This window comes from Leopardus geoffroyi, chromosome X (assembly GCF_018350155.1).
Source record: "Leopardus geoffroyi isolate Oge1 chromosome X, O.geoffroyi_Oge1_pat1.0, whole genome shotgun sequence".
Classification (NCBI taxonomy): domain Eukaryota; kingdom Metazoa; phylum Chordata; class Mammalia; order Carnivora; family Felidae; genus Leopardus; species Leopardus geoffroyi.
In genome coordinates, this window is record NC_059343.1 from 114896776 (window position 1) to 114923664 (window position 26889).

The window sequence follows — 26889 nt, forward strand, 5'->3', positions numbered from 1 at the left end:
TTCTGTGAACTTGAGCGGCTTAGGCCCGGGGCAACATACCGCCGAGGGAGGTGGGAAGGGGTCACTGCTCCCCACTGTTTGAGGGTTCCATGGCAGTGAGCATCGTGCTCCCTCCAGATACAAACGCAACTCCTGGAGGGGAAATGCTGCCATGTGTTTTGCTGTTATTTATTTGCTTTTTAATGTTTGTTTATTTGTGAGAGAGAGCGCGTGCAGGGGAGGGGCAGAGAGGAGACGCAAGCGGGCTCCCCTGCCTGCACAGAGCCCAGTGCGGGACTGGGACTCGAACTCACGAACCACACGATCACGATCTGAGCCCAAGTCAGACGCTCGACCGACTGAACCACCCGGGCGCCCCTGTTTGGCTTTGCAATAGTTACAAGTAACTTGAAGAAAGTGTTATTTTCCGTATTGTCCCCTGGGCTCAGTACAATGCAGGGATTGGATACATACTCACAGATGGCGGGGGCGGGGGGGGACAGTATGAAATCGAGTGCTGTGCCATAGAGCAGGGGTCCTCAAACTGGGGTGGGCATCAGATTCAAGGTTCCCAGGCCCGGCCTAAAACCACGGAAGCAGACTCACAGCACAGGTGACTCAGGTGCCCGTGACAGGCTTGAGCGGGGCCACTCTTCTCAGGGTATGTGCCCTGTGAGACTATGGCTCTGATGCTTCCTGGGTATTTCGGCCACAGTTTATTTACGGTGTTACTCTGCTCTAGCATTGAGAATTAGTTAAAATTTAATAAGGGGCAAGGGTTGAGTAGAATTGGTGTGATTCTACTCGTGGTACATAAGAAGGCTCCCGGGTCCCAGCTAGGCGGGCGGGCAGCCTCGCTTCCCGCGGGTGGGACTTCAGAGCTCACGCAGGATGAGGGCTTAAGAGGCAGTCACAGGGTGACTGGGCTGGGCTAGGGGCTCCTGCTGAATCTGGCCCAGACATCTCAGGAATGGGTAGCCACCCGCCTGGGGACCCAGTAACTCTATTTTGACAGATGTCCTGGCATGTCCCAGGCAGTTATGGTTTTACCTGTTCCTCCACGCTTTCCTTCACGTTATCGACTGTCCCCGAAGCATGCATTGTCAGGCAACGGCAGCTCTGGGGAGCCAGTGTCAAGTCACGGACATTAAAAACGCTCCCATTTTCCCTCAGCCTTCAGAGGTAGGAAAGGACTGCAGAGATTTAGTCGTGAGCCTTCCCTCCACCGAGAGAAGTGGGCAACAGAGAGGGGAACTGACCGCGTGAACGGCAGAGAAGATACCAGAACACAGGTCTCGTTTGTACAATCCCATCACTGAGTGGGAATGAGAATTCTCTGTTCCAATCTGAAGTCTAAGTACAATAACCGGTACGACGGACACACTTTAAGGAGCGTTCGTGTTAATGTGAATCTCTAGACTGTAGACGATCAGGGGGCAGTGACCTTATATACAGAACTGAACGTTCAGCTCTGGTTTCTGTGACAGCTAATGGCACGTAACAGACAATAAATATACCCTGAGGGATTTTTCTTTGAATGAATATAAAGAGTTTATTCGGTGCGTATTTGGGTATACAACAACAAATATTAAACAACTTTTTTTTTCACTTTTTTTTTGTGCACAGGACAGAAAACTGCCTGCACATGCTATGTCCACTTTAGGAACACAGATTTTAACATGCAACTCTATGCCAAGATTCCAACTTTCTTCCATGCAACAGATATGAAGATCTAAATGGAAACCTAGCTAAGTCTTAAACACTTTTCCAGAAGCAAGTATAAGTATATGTTGGTTAGGGGTAACCAGTCTTAACATTTCCTTGTACACAATATTCACATGCCAAATACAACAACAGCAGGACTCGTACATATACAGATAGGACGCTTCTTATCGTAACAACACGAAAGACGACATCACGGTTCCACAGTTCGTGTCTTTGTACGAGAAGCCACAACGATAGTTTGACATGATAACACAAATGGAATCAAGAGAAATCTACACTTGAGGATAATCTTTTTTTTTTTTTTTTTTAAGTAACTTTTACTGACTGGGGTTGACAATACAACTCAATTTCTATGCACAGAATACAGCACAAGAACTTGACCAGAATACACTACAAATCTAAAAAAAAAAAAAAAAAAAAAATGGTAGAATCACAAGAACACTGTTACCTTGAGCCTGAGATGCCAATTCAGATTCAACCCTGAATTTGGTTGATTGGGATTAAGTGACAGAGTCAGTAGAACCATTGAATTTCAGAAATCATGGAGTCACAATATTACCAAGTGAAGAATACGTCTGAATCAAGCGTAGATGGAAAACATGAAGCCAAGAAAACAACACAGGTCACAAGAAGTTTTGTTTGCCCCTACGAAACATTTAAGCGCTTAATTTTGTTTTGCTTTGTTTTTGTTTTTGTTTTTGAAGAGCAATTGTGGTCTTTTACATTGTCTTGGTTGGAGAGCAAATTTTTATCAGCATTAGTGCTGTGAAATGTTTTTGGCTTTTCATCCCCAAAGCACAGGTGAGATCATGAGAAAATTGGGCAGGCCCTTCTCTCCAGGATTTAGTTCACTGATCATGCTTGGCATTCTTTTGCACAAGCTCAATCGAAATTAGGGGGCTTCAGTATGGATGATCGAAAGGTTTAATGGCAGATAGACTAGTGAACTCTGCCTGTTTGTTTGGTAAACGTCATTGACAAAAGTGAACTTTTGGGCGAAGGACCTGCTAGAATTCAACAGCACCTGGAGGTAAGGTTCTGTTACAGAGCCCTTGTTTTGCCCTCACTGGCTACGTTGATTCGTTGTGGCTCATGGATTTGCCTCCGTTCAGCACGCCGGAGACACTTCTGCTCTTGGTTGGGGTTCCGCTTCCGGACCGGGAGAACTCCGTGAGATCGTGCAGTGACGGCTCCTTGTACATGGCCACTGGAAAGCACAGACAGATGGGAGTCAAAGGCCTTCGAACGCGCACCCCGCACTGGCCCTCAGCTTCTCTCCTGGTCACTAGGCTTCCATGCTTTCAGCCCAACACGGAAAACGCTGCCACCAAGGACTCAGCCGAGAACGGACTGGCTCAGCTTAGGCAAAATCTAGCGTTGGCACAGTGTGCAAGGAAGTCTAATGCCTCATTTCCATCCCTGATGGTTATATACATGAGAGGATTAACGAAAACTGCATTTAATAAAGCTCTTCGAAGGTTAAATATAATCTACAGCACGCTGTGCGAGCCAAATATTAAAATCGAACACATTTTAAAACACCAGTTTCTATCAGACTCGAGATGATACTCTCCGAGAGTCTAAATATTAGCGCAATTCTTAAATGCAAGAAACGCTACGTATTATCATTGTTGTTGTGCTGTATGGTTACATACACGACCATCCAGTTAGTAAAGAGGGGCGCTGGGATTTGAATCTAAGTCGCGTGGCTACGGAACGTATGCTGCTAAGCAGCGCTGAGCTCACCCGAGGGGACGGGCCGCCGCTACGCTCACCTCGGTTCTAACCCCAGGCTGGTGGCCTCTGGGAGGTCTTGCTCTGCTTTGTCCCCGGTTCCCTATCCCTTCCCTCCCACGTCTCGGCTACCTCTAACAGCCTCATCTTCCGCACCCCATTTCTATCCCTCGTTCTGTCCAATCTGCTGCTAACCTCCTACTAATGGCTGCGAGACAAACCCCACGAATGAAAACTGCCGGGACGATATTGCCGGGCCCGGCAGAGGACCCAAGGAGCTTTCCGGTAAGTGCGCGTACATTTTAGCATCTGCGTTTCTGTCCAGGAACCGTTCTGGCGTCATTTGGGGCTCCTGGCGGTCCTGAGTTAGCGATCAGCTACTCCCACGTAAGTTAAGGTGCTACTATCTATAGATGTACTATGGGAAAATTAAAATCAGAAGATCAGGTGCTATTGTCAGTGCTTTTTTCATGTTTTTAAGTGTTACAGAAGGTCAGTCCATTTCTGTATAGTTGCCTTCATGGGGAAGAATGACGTTCCACTTAGACAAGCATGATGAAGGACTGCCTCGTACACAGCTCCTATCATATCAGGTTTACCTTTGAGTGGTTTGGGCAGAAAGTGGGCTGCAGGCTTGTTCTTCTTCACGTGGTTTCCTTTCATGATCTCTCCTTCTTTGTTCAGACCCAGATACCACCCTCGGCCTGACTGCTGCTGACGATAGATCATCGACGAATAGGTCACGTAATAATTTTCAAACACCGACTCTTTGAATTTGCACTCAGGTGTAAAGTGTTCCTGCGAGAAAAGTAAATAAACCAAAGCTCAGTATTTATAGCTGTGGATCTCACGGAGAACCCTGTGGTATTGCCCTTCAGGAGTTTCGGACATACTTTGTTCAAGCTTGTACGACCGGTGCTCCATTTTAATAGCATAGACTATTACCACTGGAAACCCAGACTATATAGAACAGTTCACGTGATGCTTTGCAAAAAGCCCCAAGTGTAAGTGCTACTGATCAATGATTCGCTCTCTTTGTACTAAGATAATGGAAAAATTAGAACCAGCCACGTAACCGGAATACACTGGACAAATACAAGAGCTAAAGATCGAAAAGACAAGTATAAAGCTGTCACACGAGGCTTTGTTCCTGGCCGTCGTCGGGACTGAATATGAGAAAATAAACATTTGGTCCTTCTACTTAATTTTCAGAGATTGTTCACTTATTCTGTACTATCATTGTCAACTGCCCGAGGCTAAGAGCTGTGTTACAGTGTTTTATTACTGGCTGCCTATATTTCTAGAGGGATGCTACAAAGAAAGGCTACCTTTGGTTGGCTGTTAGGTAAACCAAATTGATTTGTCTCTTAATCATTGGGCCTTGACTTAAAAATGAAAAGAAAATCCCCCCCCCCACCTCGTCCTTGCCTTACAGTAACATTTACAAGCAAATCAATAGGGAAGCAGGAATTTACAGTAATTCTACAAGCAGACACGAGAGAGCAGCCCAGGGGGCTGTGAACCCTGGAATGTGATTTCTGCCATGTACCTGGCCATGTTTTCTTTGGATTTGCCCCCACAAATGAAAACGGACTGTTTCAGAAAAGAAAAAAAAAAAAAAACATGAAAACCTTCGTTCATGTTTTGCAGATGTGGGCGTGTGCCATAAACAGCCATTAAAAACAGCCATTTGTAAGCCAAATGAAATGAGCATCAGATTCTCATCTCTCAGTAATCCACCGAGTGGTAGACACAGAAAACAATGGTAATTTGCTGAGATGTTCTCAGCAATAACTTCTGATAAAACCCTACCTGAAAAACCTTGTAAAAAAATCACGCGCTAGAGCACCTGGGTGGCTCAGTCGGTTGGGTGTCCGACTTTGGCTCAGGTCATGATCTCACGATTCGTGGGCTCGAGCCCCACGTCGGGCTCTGTGCTGCCAGCTCGGAGCCCGGAGCCTGCTTCGGATTCTGTGTCTCCCTCTCTCTCTGCCCCTCCCCTGCTCACGCTCTGTCTCTCTCTCTCAAAAATAAATAAACATGAAAACACATTAAAAAAAAATCGTGTGCTTTCTGGACACCAGCCTTTTCCGCACAATGCCTCCATGGTCCCACCTTCATTCATTTTCAGATTAGATATCAGTCTAAGCAACGCACGCTGTCCGAGGGACAGAATCTGAAGTGCTCGGAGACAGTCACTTCAGCAAAGAGGGACAGATTCCTCAAATGAGGCGGCCTTTCTCTGAAAGTGAAACAACAGAACGTTCTCTTCGCTTCTGGGAATCCACGAAATCTGGGTCACTCCGTCATCTCACCGATTCTCACCCAGTGCATGGATTAGAGAGTCCTCTCTGGGGGTTATTTCAGCCTAGGGGCACACTTGACAGGTCCTCTGAAGGTTCACACAAATTCAACCTGGTCAAGAAAACCGTATTTCCAAGGCAACTACTGCATGTAGGAGCCAAAGCGTTCTGTTTACGGGCTGTGAAACCCCCCCTCTGGAGGATTCTCCCAACGGTGGGACGAGATGTGCTCAGGCAGGTCCCGCAAAAGGGCTGCATTTAACGTCTTGTGTGATGGTCGCATTCATTCATTCACGTATACACGGTTTTCCGACGACCCCGCTGTATGCTTGGGTGACACAAAGAGTTCACAGGTAAATAAGCAGGGGCCTCAGGAAACTTGCAGTGTATTCGCAGGCGGGGTTTTAGGACAACAGAGGAAGCCCGCTTTCGCCCTCACTGGGGGCTGCAGAGGGGCAGCGTTCACAGAGAGGGTGTTATTTTAGCTGACCTTTGAAGGATGGGCAGGAATTCAGACCAGGAAAAGGGGAAGGACTTAAAACCCTGGGGGACCTTCAAGTTCATGCACAATCTCTCCCGTCCACGAGCTTCACCTTCCGTTTTCACTGCGACTGATCGAGCTGGCGCCCTCTGACCTCTCCACTGGCCTGCTGTCATAACCTCCGAACTGGTCTCTCCTCTTCTGCTAGTAGATTCCACCCCCCACCCCCCCAAGCAAAGTTCCCTTCCTTGGGAACTGTTGATGGTGTCACCTGCCTTACAGTAAAACGAGCGACTTGACATGGCATCTAAAATTCCCCAGGGGCACCTGGGTGGCTCAGTCGGTTGAGAGATGACTTCGGCTCAGGTCATGATCTCACAGTTGGTGGGTTCGAGCCCCCGGGTCGGGTTCTGTGCTGACGGCTCAGAACCTGGAGCCTGCTTTGGGTCCATGTCTCCCTCTTTCTCTGCCCCCCGTCCCGCTTGTGCCCTGTCTCTCTCTCTCAAAAATAAAATAAAAAACATTAAAAAATTTTTAAAAATTTAAGATTTCCCACAAATCGTGGGGTGCCTGGGTGGCTCTGTCGGTGAAGCTTCTGACTCTTGATTTCGGCTCAGGTCATGATCTCAAGCTTCATGAGATCGAGCCCCGTGTTGGGCTCTGCGCGGACAGCATGGAGCCTGCCTGGGATTGTCTCTCCCTCTCGCTCTCTGATCCTCTCCCGCTCACATTCTCCCTCTCCCTCTCTCTCTCAAAACTAAATAAAAGCTAAAAGAAATAAAAAATACAAATAAAATAAAATTCCCCACCATTCAGACTCACGTGTGCCTTTGTGCCTTTCCAGATGCCGCTCATTTCCTTCGCTTAGGATGTCATTCTTCTGTCTTTACCTACTGGCTTTCCTCTCATCCTTCAAGGCCTAGCTCAGCTATGACTGCCTCTGGAATCACAGAGGATCTCTTAAGAGAGATCCTCAGAGCTGATGACATGCGAATCGGTGCTCCCTTAAGCCCTCCCTACACCTCTAGCTGGTCCCGTGACTCAGGCACATGCATGAGCGGCTCCAGATGGCAGGGAACTTGTCGTATTTTCTGAACCCACCTTCTACCCTCACGGCCGACCGGTCAGGCTGCCTCGCACACAGACCGCTTACCTATCGCTCACGGGATTCGGATTTCAGAGATTCCGATTTAAGTCTTGGAAATTCCAGGATTCAGAAGTATCAACCAGTAAAAAGTCGGCAGGGAACTTCCTTAATACCATATGGAATCAGCTGTCTGCAGGAGGAGGCTGTCATTGCACGGACAGACCCTGCACGCGCGATTTAGCATCTGTTAAGAATAACAGATACTACACAGATGCTGGCACCTACGACGTTAGGAGGCAAAACTTGGCGATTGTTACAACTATTGGAAAATGGCAAGGAAGGACTCAATGAGCTGGATGCTCTGTCACATCCTGGCAATTTCTTAGTCATCACCACTAAATTTGGACTCAAAAACTCAGTAGAGCGGGAAATGAGGCCAAAAAAAGAATGTGGAAGCAACCAAGGGACTGTTCTGTTCTGTGTGTGTGTCACTGTCATTTCATCCAGTGTTGGAATGAGTAGGCAGAAGAGGCTTCGTTTTTATCCAGTGCGGAAAAATGTGAACATCCCACCCGACACAGGAAGGGCTCGCAAAGGGAAGAGGGGTACGGCCGCGTCGCTGTCTCAGCAGTGAGTCACATCAGTAACACGTACTGGATTTGACCCTATCAGGGAAGCCCTGTTCAGGGGATGCCGGGAAGACACAGGGCAAGGAATCAACGTCCTCTGACTGATCGGGAGATGATTAGCAGTGCTCTCGAAAAAGGTACCGTTGTAATCTAAGAAACAGAACAGACAAACATATGGGAACATGGCGGGGGGAGGTAAGAGAAGAGAGGGAAACAAACCAGACACTCTGAACGACAGAGAACAAACTGAGGGTTGATGGAGGGGTGTTGGGTGGGGGGATGGGCTAGACGGGTGATGGGCATTGAGGAGGGCACCTGTTGGGATGAGCACTGGGGGTTGTACGGAAGGGATGAACCACCGGGCTCTACTCCTGAAACCAACACTGCACTGGGTGTTGACTGATATTTAGACAAAAATTTGAAAAGAGAAAAAAATACAGAAAAAGGTACCCTAGTGGCCTTGAGCATCACTTTTCTGTATTTCACACGCATGAGATAAACGTCTGCCATCATCATAAATGAACGCTTTCAGGAGATGCCAAGCATTCCCTGCGTAGTTGCTAAGAAGTTATCTGGCACGGGTACAAAAGAAAGGGTGCTCTCTTGTATCTTACAACGTTTTATGCATCGATTTCTCTTAAAAGTTGTTTCTCTCGCATATCTATGTATTTTTTTTCCAGAGGAATCACGTCTTTTTGGTTCATGAACTAATCAATCTGTCTTTAAATCTCCTCTGTGCCATCCTCTCTATTCTCCTTGAAGTTCGAGCTTAGTGTTTTCTCAGTGAATATTGAACCTTTTTACCTAAAGAATCCATACCAGTTAGTGATAATGACTCTATTTGGGGTAAGGGAGAAGGATCTATGCAGAATGAGCAGATCCAGGAGCAAAATGGACCATTTCTCTTTACCAATTTAGTCACTGTTAAGGGGGGAATCGTTTCTTGGAGGTTGAGATATCACTGACAAGAAGGAAACATCTGAAGCCTTCTGCATCACGTTCCAAGAACACACTGGAGAACGCCTCTAGCCACAAACGGTAATGGTCAGCCACGCTTATTGGGGCTCAAGACCTCTACACAGACTCTGAGAGGCACAGAAGAAGGCATTAGCATAATCGGTAACGTTGGTTGTGTGCAAACAACCCCCAGAGCCAATGGTGTGCCGGAAAACACCTTTGCCCCAGAAGGAAAGGCTTTGGCCTGTGTAAAGCACTCTTTCCTATTAGGGTCAGAAGAAGCAGGAGTGCCCCGGGTTGCCCTGACTCTGAGAGTAAAGTATGGAGAGGGCGCGATACCTCTCTGGCCTCCTGGAGCTGAAGCCAGGTCAGAAGCACCTTGGGTTGTGATGGCAGTTTCCCCAAGGGCAGCCACGGAGGGGCCGTATCACTCAGCAGGTGCTGTGGACCTACATCCCTAGGGGCCATGACCGAAAAGGTGAGGGCTAAAAAAGATCCGTACATTCTTTATGTCATCTCGGTGCCCTAAACACATCTCCAGCACCAACAGACACACGCCGAGACCAATGCCTTCCTGATTAAGGTTAAGTCGCTCAGCAAACATAGGCCTTAACAGCAGATTATTCATACTCTGTCCCCCTTTCGCAGCTACGGTACCACTGGTAAGGTGGCCGTGTTTCATTGGAGTCCGCACGTCGGTACGATGGGGAGCTTTGGGGTTTGCCAGGCATACCGTAAACGTTCCCCTTTAGCACATTTCTCTCGAAGGAAGTATTTTGTATTTTTATTTATCAAATGGTTATTTATTTTTGAAAGAGAGGGGGCGTGCGCTTCCAAGTGGGGAAGGGGCAGAGAGAGGGGGGACAGGGGATTCGGAGCGGGCCCTGTGCTGACAGCAGAGAGCCCGATGCGGGACTCGAAGTCACGTACCGTGAGATCGTGACCTGAGCCGAAGTCGGACGCTCAACCGACTGAGCCACCCAGGCGCCCTTCGGAAGAACTATTTTTTAAATGGGCTGCAGTGATTCCCTTGGATCTCAAGAGAGCAACAGAGTCTACAGAGCTTGTCCATCGATACAATGGCCACCCTGAGCCTTTGGATTACTGAACACAGCTCGCGTAACAGTGTCGCGTGTTCGGTACAGCCTTTCGCGTTATGTACGTGCCATTGCTAACTAACTACACGCAGCCTGGTCTAGGTGAATAGCTCTTGATACGTTTTGTTTTATTCACACATAACGTTTTGTACATCGGGCACCAGAGAACACAGAGGCAAAAACAGTTTACAGATACATGGGTGGCCTTTTAAAGTACTCATCTCTCCCTTTAATCCTCTCGCTTCCGGCCTCCTGTCTTCCAGCCATATTTGCATAGCCTGACAATCCAATTAATTTAACAATTACTGCCAAAAGCAAGGGTCACTCTTCTAATTCTGAGCCATGTTCGGATGACAATTAATTCTCTAGATTTAAAGTTAGCAGGTTACGTAAGCACGTCTGACTCGTGTGTTTCAATTATTCCCCAGCCTAACGAAAATAATATGCAAATTAAAACTAGATTTCCAGCTCTGTTAAAAAATTTAAAAATAGAACCTTAAAATACAAATCATACCCATGGGGGGTGACGCTGTAACTATACCTATATTCTCTACACAGGTCTCCCCTCGATCAGTGATTTAGAAATCCAGGATTAATTATTATGTTCAGGACTTTGATGTTCTCTCCCAGGGTATATTCGATGTGAATGAACTTCATTATTATTCAGATCAAAGAATGGGAAGGGAGAGGTTGGAGGAGAGGGGGAATCGGTACTCACCCAGGGCACCGCAGCTACTAATTCATGATAAACAGACAATGGTTTGCTCATTCAAATATCCTCTGGACTGTGAGATCCTTGAGGGCAGCTCCTAGCATAAGGCCTGGCTTACAGTCAATGATCAGTTTCCCACATGGTGAAAGAAATACACGAAAGAATGCAGTCACATATGCAGGGAGCTCAGAAGCTCCTTGGTCCAGATCCAGAGAAGGGTTATGTGGCACCCCAGGAAGAGAGGGCTGTTTCCCAGTGGACACTGAGGAGTCAGAACCTGCCTGCGAGGGCAGAGAGAGCAGTGGCTAAAAGGACGGAGGAGGAGGCCTACAGATATATTCAACTTTAGAAACTGGAGACGGAGGAGAGCAAGAGAGAGGAGGGAGGCATGAGGGCCGGAAGAAGAGGAGGCAGGGAGGGGGAAAGACAAGAGGGAGTAACAGGGACCAAATCATGCTTCAGCTACAAGAATGAAGATACTTCGTGTTAACCAAGAGAGGGGCGCTAAACTTCTACTCTTGGTCTCTGGGTCTGCAAAGAGCTAAACATTTCAATTAAGTTCTGTTCGCCCGAGCTTTGTGAAAACAGCAGGGGGCGGGTGGGGTGCAAACCCCGCAGGTCCCGCTGCCCTTCCTGGATTGTCATACAAGCATCCAAGGAGGCAAGGCGTGTGGAAAAAGGCCCCATAAACATGCAACATGGGATGACTTCTCAAAATACGTGCCCGGAAAACCAGGCATTGATAAAGGGTCTGCTTATACGTGTTTTATTAATACGGAAGAGTATCAATTCGGCCCCCAAATTGGGACTGCACGTGAATTACACCTTGTGCTTCGTGCTCTCCTCCATTTCTCATGTCTGTCTGCGGCGGACCCAAAAGGCCGTAGTGCTTCAAGCCACAGCACTAAAGAAATGAGGTGCTTACGAATGGGCCTCACGAAATACCAGGCGACAAAATGACCTAAAAGTGCAGGTACGATTAAGCAACCTTTTGTAAAGAAATGCAAATTATAATTAAGATGACGGATACGGGCCTATTTTTCCTCATAGGGTTACAATGAAATTTCTTAGTAGTATTTTTTCAAATTCCAAGGTATTTAATAGATCCTTTAATTAATCTCATGTTGACCCTACAAAATATGCCGGCATGCCATAATGCTTTTTTTTTTTTTTTCAATTTTTCACAAAACAAAAACCACCAAAAATATATCAAGGAGCTTGTCAACCGATGGCCTATTTAAAACAGAATCAGGACACAGATACGGCCATACTTGAGGCCTGGAGTTCAGGGGCAGAGAGAGAGGGAGACACAGAATCTGAAACAGGCTCCAGGCTCCGAGCTGTCTGCACAGCACCCGACGCGGGGCTTGAACTTACGGACCGCGAGATCATGACCTGAGCCGAAGTTGAATGCTTAACCGACTGAGTCATCCAGGTGGCCTGGAATTTATTTTATTTTTATAAACACTGAAGTAAGCTAGAAAAAAAGCAGGAGAAAGAACAAAAACAATGCATCCCTTACAGAACCTAAGAGGGGCTATTTTTGTCATGATTCAAAAATTATGTGATCCAAAGGCCTCACTCAGCTCCAAACCTGGTCAAGCAAATATGTTTGGTACGATAAATAACTTTGCTACGATTTGTGATAAAGCAGATGGATGGGCCACATGTCTTCAAGGCTGCATAACTGGCTCAAGACGGTGTTAGTGTGACCCAAACCTTCCAGAAGAACACAGATTGTTTAGGCGACGCAGTTAGGTAGCAGAAGATGTACTTCATTTTCTGTAAGATACACTGTGGAGAGACAATGTGACCACAACAGGAGTTTTCAAATCTTGCTGGGTTTAACCCTCCTGTTTAACAGAAGTTTGTGGCAAAGCATTTTCTCCCCAAGGGAAGAATACTTCTCTTAACTGAATAACTCCCTAAAACTTTTTTTTTTCTTGGTCTAGGATGTGCATTAACTCTGGATGTTGGTTTTTCCTACAGAATGGCTGACCCACGTGTAGTGAGAGGGGAATCAAATATCAGACCTGGTTTCTAAAAATAAACTTGCCGGTCTTCTGGCTGCTTACTAGCATTCATTCGTGCCCACTGGGCAAAGCTTGCCTGGTACTGTGGTGATTTCTCATTTGTGGTGGTACTCTTCTGTGTAAGAACTTCAGAGGGGGCCCTAAAGCCAATGCCAAGAGAAGGGCCTGGGAAGTATTTGTGCACAGCCAGAGAATCAACTTTGTAGCTTGTATCTTTTGAAGTAGCGGTTGCAAACTCCTGTCTGAAAATTCACACGCCTGGGAACTCGGAAAACTTTTCCCAGAGATCCGGCAAACTGGCACGCAAAGGAGAAAGGTTCTTGCCCTGCGGATCAGAGAAAAAAACCCCACGAGGTCGGTGGCCTATTAAAAATGAAATCATACCGAGATGGGTGTGCAGGATGTTCTGAGACTTCAGGCGATCTCAAGGATCGTCATTCTGGTTTGCGTTGGATAGCGGTTGTGTGAACTTTGATAGGGTCTGTCTCTGCAGCAGAGTCACTTACAATAGGCAGGCGCCTACTTCTTCACAGACTTCTAATCTCTTCTCTTGCAAAGCTAGACAACAGTGGCTGCTCAAATGGAAGTCACTGAGCGTGCTTTCCACCGCAAACCATAAAACCCGGAGTCCCCGGGCAAGGTGCGAAGGCCTAATCTATAAAACCAAGAATGAGAAAGGTGTCACAGAGGGCCACTGGAATGCCCCATCACATGGCACCTGCAAATTACTTCCGGGGATAGGAAGTTGCAAAGAGAGTCTTCTTTCTATGAAGACCGTGCATTTCTAACTCCCATCTGCCCTTTGAAAAGAGCTCACGAGGGGATGCTATCGACAGTTACTGACCATGAATCCGAATGGGGGAAGTCGGCTCATCAATTCAAGACACAAACGGAAGAGTTCGTTCCAAGCTATGACTTTCTGAGAACCTGACTTGTGCCGAGCACGATGGGAGGCCCCTGTGTGTATATGATGATCTGATTTAACCCTGGTCGCAGCCCTCTGTGATAACTTCAGAGGGATGGCCTGGGAGAAGAGTCCCCCCACCTCCCCACAAGGGACAAAACCATGGGAAAGAAGACCTTAACAAGTCCTTTCTTTATAAATTTGGTCGCAAGTGTGCCTTTTCCCACAAATCATCGCTGTGTAAGACAGAGGCTGCGATGTCCATTCTCCTCTAAATGACAGTTCCAGTATCTGCCGAAGGTCCAGCCCTTCCTCCTCTTCGTGTGTCCTGCCTCTCTGAACCCTGAAGATCTCTGTTCGAACCCGCCTCTTCCACTTTCCAGATGGCTGACTGTGGGCAAAAGCCTGGGCTCCCATCCTGCACCCGTGAGAGAAGACCAGCAGCGTGTGCCTCAGAGTGGGGACCGCAGGGGGCGTGGAAGGCAGCTAGCATGCGTGTGAGTGCCCGCTGACTCCGGGATCCCTTCCCTCGCCTTAATCTGCACTTCTGGTGTGTGTGTGTGGGGGGGGAGGGGTTCATGTTACACATTAAAGTGTATGCATGAGAATCGCTTTCAGCAGTGATTCCTTTTCAAGGCTAACAATACATGAGCTCTGAATTTGGGGCTTAAAATATCCTAAGATTCTAAAATTTGCATTACTATAATGTGTACCAGTGGAACGCACATCATAGTAAAGAGATCTGTGCAACAATCCAGTAATAATGGGCCAGACGGCATTTGCATGTCTCGTTTTAATTACTATGCCACCAAAAGTACAACATTATTATCTCACTTCTTTTGTTCCAAACCACTGTTTTGCTACTTCTACTTTCATAGTGTAGGTTACTAATAACAACGGTCATGAAAAAATCTAATCGTCCCTTATGTTTAAGCTGTGCCTACTTTTAAAGTTTTCTCTGACTGCTTAAATTGTCATGGCATTCAAGTGACAGCTAAGGGACAGTTTGATAGTGATGATGATGACAAAGGGAATGATTCTAATGGATTCTGGTAGACTTTTTTCTTCTGTCTAAAGGGCTCTTTTTACCGCTGAAGAAATGGGACCAGAGATGCTAAGATATGGGAACCGGGTTTTCATAGTCTCTTTTAGAGAAAAACTCCAGAGCAGAGACGCCCTCCTTCCAGAGGAAGCCGGAATCTGTTGAAGGTGGCTGGTGTTGACATGTGAGAGGTCCTTATTTTGAGGATGCTTTCAGGCCTGCACAAACACTTAAGACTCTGCAGCCTGATCTGTTCCTGAGCTGCAGAGAGGGGAGGAAGAGTTCTGACACACAGCTCGGCCTCAGCTTTCCATTAATGCGTTCACTTACCATTCTCCGAGATCATGCCCGGAAAAGTTCATTCTTCTTCTTCTTAATATTTATTTTTGAGACAGAGAGAGAGAGAGAGAGAGAGAGAGAGAGAGAGAGAGAGAGACACACAGAAGCCGAAGCAGGCTCCAGGCTCCGAGCTGGCAGCACAGAGCCCGACGCGGGGCTCGAACTCACGGACCCCGAGATCATGACCTGAGCCGAAGCTGGACGCTTAACCGACTGAGCCCCCCAGGCGCCCCGGAAAATTCATTCTTCTATTGCCAAATGTTCATGGCTGAATTTCAACACATTCGATTTTTGTTTTTGTTCTCTACCCTAGGAGGTTTCCGGGGATGGCCCCAGAGCATGTTTACTGAGACTAGGTACAGATGTGGGTGATGGGTAAGGAGACACAGAGATCAATCTAGGAAGATGTGTGTGTGCGTGTGTGTATGTTGCAGCGGAAGGGGAGGAGAGAGGGAGCGAGCACATGCCCGAGAGAGAGAAAGAGAGAGAGAGAGAGAGAGAGAGAGAGAGAGAGATGGGGTGGGGGGAAAAACAGACAAAAAGTGAACACACAGAAAGTCAGCGTGAAGATCTGTTTTCCCTAATTCTGTAGTCCTGTGACCCTCTGCGAAATGCCTGCCATCCGTGCACCCCCACCAAGGTTGAACGGGGAAGGAAGGTGGGAAAGTGAATTGTCTTTCCTCTGCTGAGGAAAATCTGTTTCCTGTCCCAACTCCCAAGTGTGCTCAGAGCTCGGGGAGAAGCTGCCCGCCCAGGGCAGCTTATGTTCTCCTGCAAAGTCGGTACCTCCAGAGGAGCCTGATGGAAGAATAAACCTACTTCTTGCTGGGGAGTTTCCTGTGTGTAACACACATCCAACTCCGAAAACAACAAAGAGATCGGTTTCCCTGAGAAACTCGGGGTTGCTGCGGACAAGTCGCGTGAAAGTTCATTAAAATAAGACACTCTGAAGGCTGCTAGCATCAAGCGGGCTATTTCGTAAGAGAATAAGCTTTCAGTAGCTTCGCTTAAATTAAATGTGGTTTGTTCTGTATATCCTGAGATACCGTAACATTTTTATAGTAATTTTTTTAAAGGGTTTGGATGACGTTTCATGTTGAAATCGGCAAATTACACTGCTTTATCAAAATACGCAATTTAGATTTTCAAATATTTGTTACCTAAGTATTACCGTAGGTGAAAACACAATGCCAGAATATATAATATAAACTGTGAGACTCTGTAAAAATGATTAATACTTCATAAGCTTCGCACAACCATGACCTATTTGGAATAATTTTCGGCTTTCATTTTCAACAGTGTAGACCGTTAAAGCATTTGCATGAGAATGTAAGATGCATAAATTATCCCTGCAGGGAACACTTAAAACTTAAGGTAATTACATAGCATCGAAGTGGTTTCAAAGAACTCAAACAAAATAACAAATAATTCTACAGTCACTCTTTAAAATGATTATTATTCTCTGTTCCCGGTGATCTGGATCACGAAAATCCCTCTCTTTGCAATTACATTCGCATTACCAATTCTGACTTTTGTTCTCTTACCATCGAGCTCTTACAGCTGGCCCTGAAAATCTGCATGCTGGAAAAGCTGAACTAGACAGCTAGTACAGATGAATTCTCCGGTCATGTTCATGCTGGGAACAGAACCATAACACTCCCTTAATATCTCTTATCATTATCATTGCTCCTGTTCGACATCTTTTAATGGCTCCCTGCTGCCTACAGGGTAAAATCCAAACTGCCTGGCCTGGTGTCCAAGGCCTTTCACAATCTCACACACGTTCCCCTACGAATCTAGCAAGAACGTTCCTCAACTTAAGCCAGATTGGAGAAATAAGGCCAGGGCCAAACGTAGCAGAGATCTGTCTCCTGAATGGGAAAATGTCTCCTCCGAACCAATTACTGTGCTTCGGAGGCTGGGGGAGCCACTGGGATTGCAGAGAATTACTGGGTCACAGGGAATATGTAACTGATCTCCTCCTGAGTTTCTTCCTTATGTTCTGCATGGCTAGGTTTTTTTTCATTCAAAAAAATGACTTGCACTTCTCGAACATCCAAGCAGCCTCCGGTCATGATTCCGTGTGCTAGGTATGCAACTCTTTGGCGGCTCCCAGCTAATGATCGGCACCTCCTCTTTCCACGGCACACAGAGGAAAAAGTATCACACGTCATTAAAAAAATACAGGACTCAAAAAAAAATGGGGGGGGGGGGGCGCCTGGGTGGCTCACTCTTAAGGTTAAGCGTCTGACTTCAGCCCAGGTCATGATCTCACAGTTTGTGAGTTCCGGCCTCACGTCGGGCTCTGTGCCGACAGCTCAGAGCCTGGAGCCTGCTTCGGATTCTGTGTCTCCCTCTCTCTCTGACCCTCACTAGCTCACGCTTGCTCTCTCTCTGTGTCAAAAAATAAACTGTAAAAAAAAAAAAAATTAAAAAAAACACAGGACTCTCAGGTAAATCTGAATTTCAAATAAACAACGTACAATTTTTTTTAAAGGGGGGGGTAATGAAATTATATCTGAACAGAAGAAAGCTAAATCACTCATCTCATACTAATTTTTACCAGGTGGCTGGTGATGGAAAAAATCTACACTGGCAAATATGCTGCATATATTGCTCTAAAGATAATCGGGGGGGGGGGAGGGCTAAACCTTTAAACGTTCACAATATTTGGTCTTTTACGGCTCATATTGATTCCATACAAAGGTTCTTCTAAATGCATGTGATTGGTGTATGAGAAGCTGTATCACCAAGGCATCGTCTATTCATGAATCATATCGGCGGTTGGACCGCTTCTCTTTCTTTAACCTCTCGGATAGAATCAATCTGGATGTTGCCACATGACGGGGCCTACTATATCCCTCAGCACTGTGAGGGTGCAAACAACACTCCTTCTCCAACAGAAAGAGAAGGACACGGACCTGTGCGGAGATCACCGTCCTCGGAATTCAACTCTCTCACTTAGCTCCAGGCAGAAGTGGTGAAATGTGGACTACCAACTGAAACAGATAGTTGACAGAAGGGTGACTGACGACTGTAAGGGAGGCAGGGTGCGCCAGACGTACAGCCTTTTCCTGTTCTACCCGGGTTATGTCTCCAGGGAGGGAGTCTTGTGGGTCTGGCATCCAATGCTTCCCTCTCCCTCCCCGTCACAGATCCATTTTCCCTTTGCTCTGAAACCCACCGTTGGAGAGAGGAGACATGGAGATGTTCTGCGGTTGAGTCTCAAATGCCAATGTGAGACTCAAGTTCAGGAGAGGAGAGGAGGGGAGACGTTCGCTTACGTGTGCTGGTTCACATCAGACGATGCATTTTCAGATGAGCCTTGCTATTCTACACTGTTCCGCAGGTAAAGCAGGGTATGAGTTCCGGCCGCAGAGACGAGTCAGTTTATGTACAGAATCACAGTGCATGATCTGCTTGGTGAGTCACAGCTTCTCGAAACAACATCTTTATATAATGGCTATTGTTTTGTAGAACGTGCAGTATCATGTCTGGCTGACTTGCGGAGACTGATTATTTTAGATACCATTTTATGGGGATTATACTCATTTAAGTCAACCAAGATTTCTTTTTTTTTTTTTTTAATTCTTTTTTTTTTTTCAACGTTTATTTATTTTTGGGACAGAGAGAGACAGAGCATGAACGGGGGAGGGGCAGAGAGAGAGGGAGACACAGAATCGGAAACAGGCTCCAGGCTCTGAGCCATCAGCCCAGAGCCCGACGCGGGGCTCGAACTCACGGACCGCGAGATCATGACCTGGCTGAAGTCGGACACTTAACCGACTGCACCACCCAGGCGCCCCTCAACCAAGATTTCTTAAGGGCCTATCAATGTGCTTTGTTTTTCCTAAACCAGATGCTGAGCGCTTTGGGAACAGCAGTTGCCTTCTCCAGACGGTTGTCCAAAGAGCACTTCCCAAGCTGCCTCCAGAGCTCGTGCAGTGCCCCAAAGTGTGTTCTTACAGTGAGAGACAACAGACCCAAACTGACTTCTGTAGTCCCCAGCAGCCCAGCCAGATAGAGCCCTACTATGCATAAACAGCTTCCTACTAGGATAACCTGACTGAGCATTTCTTCCATTGGAAAATGATTCATTTGAATCATTTGATTCCAACGATTCATTAATTCCATCTGTTATAATTAAGTGTTCTAGTGTCAGCGGCAGCTAAGCATTTACCAGTCTTGGAAAAAGTGTGGCCGTCCTAGGTCAAGGGATAGATTGGAATAGAAATAGCTGATGTTGAATCCTAAAAACAGATTGTTCGGAATCACGAGAGGACGACCAAAGTCGCCACTGTGAGAGTACCTGAAAGAACATGTACGTTGTCCATTCTATGTCTAGCCGAACGTGAGTTGATTTGATTGCTCAGTGAACTGTAAGTGATACTGTGCATTATATGCTTGTATAAGATAATAAGGCTCCATTTTTAACTCGCCGTCCTACATGGTGAGATCACGAGCGCGCCAATCACCCGACGTGATACGCTTCAAATACACTTTGGTGTCACTGCCGTTCTATTTCCTGCCATTCTGATCTACTGAGAGAATGTTTACAGAAGCTGGATATTTGCTGAAAACCATAGGGGAAAGGGATGAACAGGGAGGCCGTAAGCTAAGTGAGCAGAATAAAGGACAGTACAAATATTCTGAGTAAACACTAAGAGGGCTTCAAACCTCAGGGCTTTGACGGCGGTGCCATAGGTCATGCCCTGCTGTCAGGGATTTTGCTAATTTTCTAGCATTAGAAGGAAATAGGAGAAGGCAAATTAAATAGGTGTGAAGCCATTAGAACCGCAGTGTTTAATTTCGCGTAGTGTTTCATTTTGCGCAAACATATAAAATTATGTGCACAACTCCAATACGAGAGCAAAGAGGGGCGCCTAGTGGCTCAGTTGGTTAAGCGTCTGACTCTTGCTTTCGGCTCAGGTCACGATCTCACGGTTCGTGGGTTTGAGTCCCACGTCGGGCTCTGTGTTGATAGCACAGAGCCTGCTTGGGACTCTCTCTCTCTCTCCTCCCCTCTCCCGCTCATGCTGTCTCTCTCTCAAAATAAATAAATAAACATTTAAAAAAAAAAAAAAAAAGCAAGGAAAGAGATGATGTGCAAACAGCATCCGGTCACCGGAGGACGGACATACATCCAAAGCCGGCGTGAGAACTTCTCCAGGTTCCGTATTTGACTTCGGAACGACATTAACTCTCTGTCCTTCTAAATAGTCTCCATGTTTACCCACAGTTGCTTACTGTATATTGAGTAAGCAATAACAGGTTCAATTTTCCCGAAGCCTGAGTCACAGCCTGGTAGTAAATTAGGTGCTCAGGAAGGTGCATTACTTCCTGGAGGCCACTGAGCCATCACTTAAGGCATAATATGCTTGCTTTGGTTTATAAAGATGCTACTGACTCACTTCAGTGGGAGTTGTTTTTCCTGCATTGCTGACGGCTGAGTTCAATGAATGTACTAGTTTTTTTCCTCCTTGCAGTATGGATGGGATGGCCTGAACTAATTACACATTCCTGCCAATCCCATGGTGACCCACAGCACGAATGCCCACGACGCTGGGTTCACGTCTGAGGTTCATCCTGCAGCTGTGGAACAAAGCACGGTCAGCGAGGGCTGGGGGAGATCGTGGCCTCCCCGGCAGCATTCGCTGACTGCGGTAGCTGGCCACTGGTGCCATAAAGGCCATCCTTGCAGGTAAACATTAATTTACAACGTAAGGCAAATCATGCGGTTCCTCCATGCCGCACCCTGCGATGGTTTCCCATCTCAGGGCCAGAGCCGAAGTCCTGACCTTGGACGGCAACACCACACGCTATCCGATCCCGGCTACTTCGCGGTTCTCATCTATCATTTGCTCTCTTCCGCATTTTAGGCCAGGCACACTGGCTTCCTAGCTTGTCCCTTGAACGCGCCAAGCATCTTCTTACCTCAGGGCCTTTGAATTTGATGATGTCTCTGTCGGGAATGTTTTTCTTTCAGATTTCCACCTGAACCCTCCCCTCTTGTCCGTCAAATGCCACCTTCATAGAGAGGCTTTCCCTGACCACCCCTAAGTGGAAGTGGTCCCTGTCTCTCAGCACGCCCTATCCCCTTAATCCTGCTTGTTTGTTTGCTAAAGCGAATTATATATTCGTTTATTTGTCTACCATCTGTCTACCTCGTCTAGAACATAAGTTCCACAAGGGCGGGGATTATGTTTTATACACTATCTTCTGGCATCTCGAACAGTACGTGAAGTTCTGTATTCGTGCCATAAAAATTTGCTGGATGAATAGATGCATGAATCCTGGTGGCCTGATAGATTAAAGGCGCAAATTATTCCAGATTATTAAGGTCTTTGTAGAAGTATTAAAGAATCAGAACTGTCACAGGATGATACTTAGTCTCCTCTTGCTATTGGGGCTTTCGTTTTCACTGTGGTTATGATCTGCATTGTGATTATACACGAGCATCGCTGCCCCAAGCAACAAAATAAACCTTTACTAATACTCTTTTGAGCTGTACACGAAAGGTTACTCAGAAAAAAGGGTAGGTCACGATGAAAGGAAATAGCTAAAAAGAATACCTTTGAAAAGTGTGCCAACAGGTAATTAATCATTGAAAGCGGCAAATCGTGATGGCTAGTAAATTTCAAGGGCTTATCTCGGTAATATATGAAAGTGCAATCTTCTTCTTAGCATATTAGAAATGTCAGCTCATTGTACTGAACAAAAGAATAAACGAAGAATATATATTTCCAAAGAGGATGCTATTATTTTTGATGATTTCATTAAAATACATGAAGAAAAGATTAAAACACTAAAATATCAAGAGGAGTTTAGCCAGGGACCTAGTGTCTAACTCCGACATGTTTTTCATGGAAGCTTAAAGCCTGACATGGTCTGTGCCTAAATGGCTCCGTGCAGAACTCAGGTATCTCCAGCTACTAACAACACATCTGTGTCCAGAATGGTTTTCCGGAGTGTAGAATACGTCATCCTCACATTTCGTGGCCGTGGACCACATTTTCTTTTCAACCCACCAAAACAGGGAGAGGCATCTTTTTTTTTTGAAAGGGAGATGTTAAGGGAGAAACAAAATGCCACACCTTGCTCATTAAGGACAACGAATAGAAAACGTACTTGGGTGCCACACTTCCAATATTCTTTGGAGAAAGGAATAATGAATGTGCAAGGAAGCACAATGCGGGAGAAAGAGAGCAGAATGGCTGAACCTGTGAATCACGTTCAACATTCGTAAACTTATCTGATACCGTCAACGGCAACAAATGCGACGCTGGAAAAGAGGAGAAACGATCCTAAGGCTAGTGGCAAGTGGCTGCCCACGCTCTGCTCCTCTGTTTTACGTTCCATATGAAGGCAACTTTGTGTACTGGTTGAGAGAACAGGTCTTAAAGCCAGAACGTGGCAGAGTTGGGATTAGAACTCACGTCTGACTGGGGAACTTTGGGCGTGTACTGGAACTTCTGGTCTAGGTCTCTTCATCTTTAAAATGAGGAAAATAATAGTCCTGTCTTCATAGGGTTGTCGGGAGGATCAAATAGGCACGAATTTGTAAAGGGCTGCCGGGCTCATAATCAGGTATAGAATTTTCTAAAGCAGACGTTTTAAACTCGGGAACAACGGAATACTACTTGGCAATGAGGAAGAATGAAATCTGGCCTTGGGCAGCAACGTGGATGGGACCGGAGAGTGTTGTGCTAAGCGAAATAAGTCCTACAGACAAAGACAGATACCATGTTTTCACTCTTCTGTGGATCCTGAGAAACTGAACAGAAGACCATGGGGGCGGGGAAGGAAAAAAAAAAGAGGCTAGAGAGGGAGAGAGCCAAAGCATAAGAGACTCTTAAAAACTGAGCATGAACTGAGGGTTGATGGGGGGTGGGAGGGAGGGGGGGGTGGGTGATGGGCATTGAGGCACCTGTTGGGATGAGCACTGGGTGTTGTATATAAACCAATTTGACAAAAAAAATTTCATATTCAAAAAATAAATAAACTCGGGAACAAACGGCAGTAGTGTAGGACAATTGCATTTACGTAGGACACAGTTACTATGTGCCTGAGTAAGATACCAGGGCAGTGACGGCTGCTAACGGAGCCGCATCACTCCCATTGTATAGACCACAGGGGGACTGACCATGGATTCGTGTGTGCAGTCAGCAGCAAATAGGCTTCAAGGTGGATGATCTAGGCGTCTCGTTCCTAAAATGGGGTGGTGGCAGGTGAATTTGTTTTCGGGGCAAATTCTGTTTTGTTTTGTTTTTTTCCTCTGTCCTTCATTCATCACCCTTCGCACACAGGTTACAATCCTTCACCTTCAAGAATTTCAACAATAGTTTGTAAACATCTGGCTACGAAATCCCTGGGGGATTTCTCTGGGGATGCTCTTCTCCTCCTCTGCTCTTTCTCAGCTTTTGAGGAGCGAAGCCGCCTTCCCTGTTGCCAGGCAATGAGTTGCAAGAGCTCAACTTTGGGTAGTGACTACTAAAAATGTGTCTCATTCTAGTGCACCTCCTTCTTGTCTGCATCCTAGTTCCCAGGCCTTTCTCGTTGCTTCGCTCCTATCCGCGTTTCACAATAATGTCACGACGCTGCTCTGCCACAGCAATCTGTTCGCGGAGGTCTTCAGCTGGTAGTGGTCACGTGTTGGTACAAAGGGGACCTTGGGTAGCTACCTGATTGTAATCAGCAGCTCAAAGCCTGTTTCTTTCATTTGATCGTAAGCTTAGAGAAGGCAGGGGCCGTGTTTGCCAATAACTGGGCAGTCAGTGGATTACTGCTTGGATGGATGGGTGGAAATATACATCTAGATCTTAGAAAGCTATTACGAAAGGAGCAGAAAAAGAGTCAAGAGAAGATGGGAGCGACACACATTTATTCGGGATCTTACCAACTAGTTAAAGGAAAACGAAGAGAAGCCGAGATTAGGTGTGTAATTTGGCGGGATTACCTGGAGCAGGCGGAAAAAGGGGAAAGCGGGAGAGGGTTAAAATATGCTAAGGAGGGGCTCCCAGGGTTGACGTGTGTGGGCGACAGCTCCAGGACATGCCATTCGTGCGTTCGGCAAACGTTTACTGAACAGCTACTACGCGCGTGAGAATTTCAGACACTATGCTACACACTAGGGCCATGGCAGTAGATGAGACGCAGCCGTTTTGTTGATCAGAGTTCGCGGGCTGGTGAAAGAAACAGGGGCAGGAGAGGGAGCTGTGCAACGTGCAAGTACTGCCTGGCAAACTGTAATCCCACGTGGCCATCTAGTCCGGGAAGGAGCTGGTGAGAGCATCCTGGACCCGGGTTTAACAGCCATTTATTTCATCCTGAAGACCACCGAGTTAATGCTGGAGGGTAAAAGCGGGGGAAAAACGGTGGGGAGAAACACAGCCTTTTTTTCAATCCTCTAGGTGGGTACTACTAAAATGTAAAACCAATGACAAAGACTCTTCTGGACCTTGGAAGACAGGCACGATGTCCAGGAAAACAAGAGACGGCTGGGAAACCCTGGCTCGGGAACATCGTGAGGCATCTTAACCATGGCAAGGCCATATAGAGAAAGGAATAAAGGGCTGGCTGCAGGCATTGTTAAGGCCTAATTTCCCCAACCTGACTGACAGCGTTGGATGGAATAATCCCTTGCATTTAATGACCCCTACTGAAGCTTTTCAGACACGACGGCATTTCACAGAATCCCCCCCTCCCCCCCCCCCCCCCCCCCCCCCCGCACACCCTGAGCTCAAATTCCCAATTATCGGTGAAATGACTTCTTTATATTGTTCTCCTTGAACGAAGCCTTGTTCTTTAGAAATTATAGGAAATCAATCTTAGCAAAAACAAAGCTAATTAATTGGCGCATGTTAATTGACTGCCTATGGGCAGGGTACTGTACTAGATTCTTGGAAACAAATGAACAGATTTAGTTGAATCTTTAGTTTTACTTTTGATCCCCTAGGGTCTCATTTATCATGAATAAACACAACCCATTAAAGCCACTAACTTAGAGATTAGGTGCCTACGTGACTGCATCTACTATTAAAGTAACATTAATCACTCCAGGTTCTTCAACGATCTTATTAGAACCAGACACAGATGGTTCTGTAGCAATCCCTGACTTCATACCAGCACGATCACTTAAAGATGGGCCCGCGCCTTTTCCCCTAAATAGCCCGTATTAGCAGCTTTTCCCTCAAATCACGTGGGTATACATAATCTATTGGAAAACATTATTTTAAAATGTTGACTCAGTGTTATACAACTGTATCACATGTGATGTTGGAACCACACTGCCTATTTTTTATTATCTTCATTTTTTTTTTTTTACTTTCCAGCTGTGGCGAGATGCTTAAAGAAACCCAATCTTTCACTGATGACTGGGCTGTATGAAGGCTGATTTTGGTAATCCACAACAGAAACTGTTTATTTCCCAGCATTTTGCCTGCCGGAAGAAACAACCAACCCCCCCCCCCCCCCGCCCCGGTATGATTACTGCTCTGACAGCACAAATCACAACCTGAGATATGTGATTAAAACAGGTCTTTGATGATTCTCTTTCTGTTTCTTTTTCGAGGACTATACATACAAGACCACAGAAGATTCTAATGAAGACCGGGACGGACGGACTTGCTTCCTTCGGATTTTGAGAGTGACCATGTACAAGTTGGTAGGAAAATATTTATTAGGCCTAACTGGCTGCTGCCTTCAGAATGAGTTGGGAAAACGGCGACTGAAACTAAGCTCCCATTTCTGATGGCAAAATCCCAGGAGACAAAGCCTACTACGGAAGCTGAGCGCGTCGATTTTCCCAGGGCTAAAGTATCTGTGCTCAGGAGGGAGGGATGTTTTTTCTAGGAGAGAAGGAAAAATAAATTTCTGCACTCAAGTAATTTTCCCAAGTAATTTTCGGAATGAGCACAAACGGTGAGCTTGTCCAAACAGACGAGTTTCCTTTAAAAGAAAGGTATGAGCAAATACAAGCAACAATTTCTACCAGAAATCGCCCTGGCTACAATAGCTACCAGCTGGCTGCACGGCACATGCAGGAAACTAATCCTTAAAGCCTTGTTCCCTTTTGTATGGCTGCTGAAATGAAAGCAACGAGCTAATCCAATTATTCTAATTGTGCTTTTTAAATTAAATTTTCTGACTTATTTTGGCTAGGTAGATAATTTCAAAAGTTAAAATTATGACAAATTTGAATTCAATTTACCACTACAGAAGAATAATCGTTCCTATAAAAGTGTTACAGGAAATAACTTTTCAGTTTGTGAGCATTCCTGTGTCTAGAGAAGCTTACAGAAGCCCAGTTACATTGTGTTTGATCACGGACTTACTAGTGGGGAAGGACCTCTGGCTCTGTCACCAGACGTTAGTAAACACTGGTTAGGAGCCATGAAATTTACCTGGATTTCCAACTTAATCTTTTTTTTTTTTTTTAATTTTTTTAATGTTTTTTTTTTTTGTTGTTGTTGTTGTTGTTGTTCTTTTTGAGAGAGAGACAAAGACCATGAGCGGGGGAGGGGCAGAGAGAGAGGGAGACACAGAATCCGAGGCAGGCTCCAGGCTCTGAGCTGTCAGCACGGAGCCCGACGTGGGGCTCAAACTCACAGACCGCGAGATCATGACCTCAGCCAAAGTCGGACGCTTAACCGACTGAGCCATCCGGGCGCCCCTGGATTCCCAACTTAATCTTCAAAGGATTTAATCTTTAATCGTAAAAGGAAACCATGCCCTTAAAAGTGAAATGTTGTAGCCTTCCCTGAAAATCTTCTGGGCTGTGAATAAGAGACAGCAGCCTAATCATTTTTTTTTTCTTTTTGAGAGAGAGAGGTGGGGTGGGGGGGCATGTGCAGAGGAGGAGCAGAGAG

At 46.2% G+C, this 26889-nt stretch overlaps 1 protein-coding gene across 8 annotated transcripts in view; it reads right to left on the reverse strand.

Annotated features, from left to right (window-relative positions):
* Positions 1–1505: 1505 nt before the first annotated feature.
* Positions 1506–26889, reverse strand: part of FGF13 (fibroblast growth factor 13) — a 469640-nt gene continuing 444256 nt past the window's right edge. For all 8 annotated transcript variants that reach the window (XM_045471974.1, XM_045471973.1, XM_045471979.1 and 5 more), the window contains 2 exons: positions 4038–4236; positions 1506–2911 (listed from right to left, as the gene is read on the reverse strand). In XM_045471974.1, the coding sequence (XP_045327930.1) occupies positions 2775–2911; positions 4038–4236 (336 nt within the window). In that variant the 3' untranslated portion in view covers positions 1506–2774. The remainder of the gene's footprint in view (positions 2912–4037; positions 4237–26889) is intronic.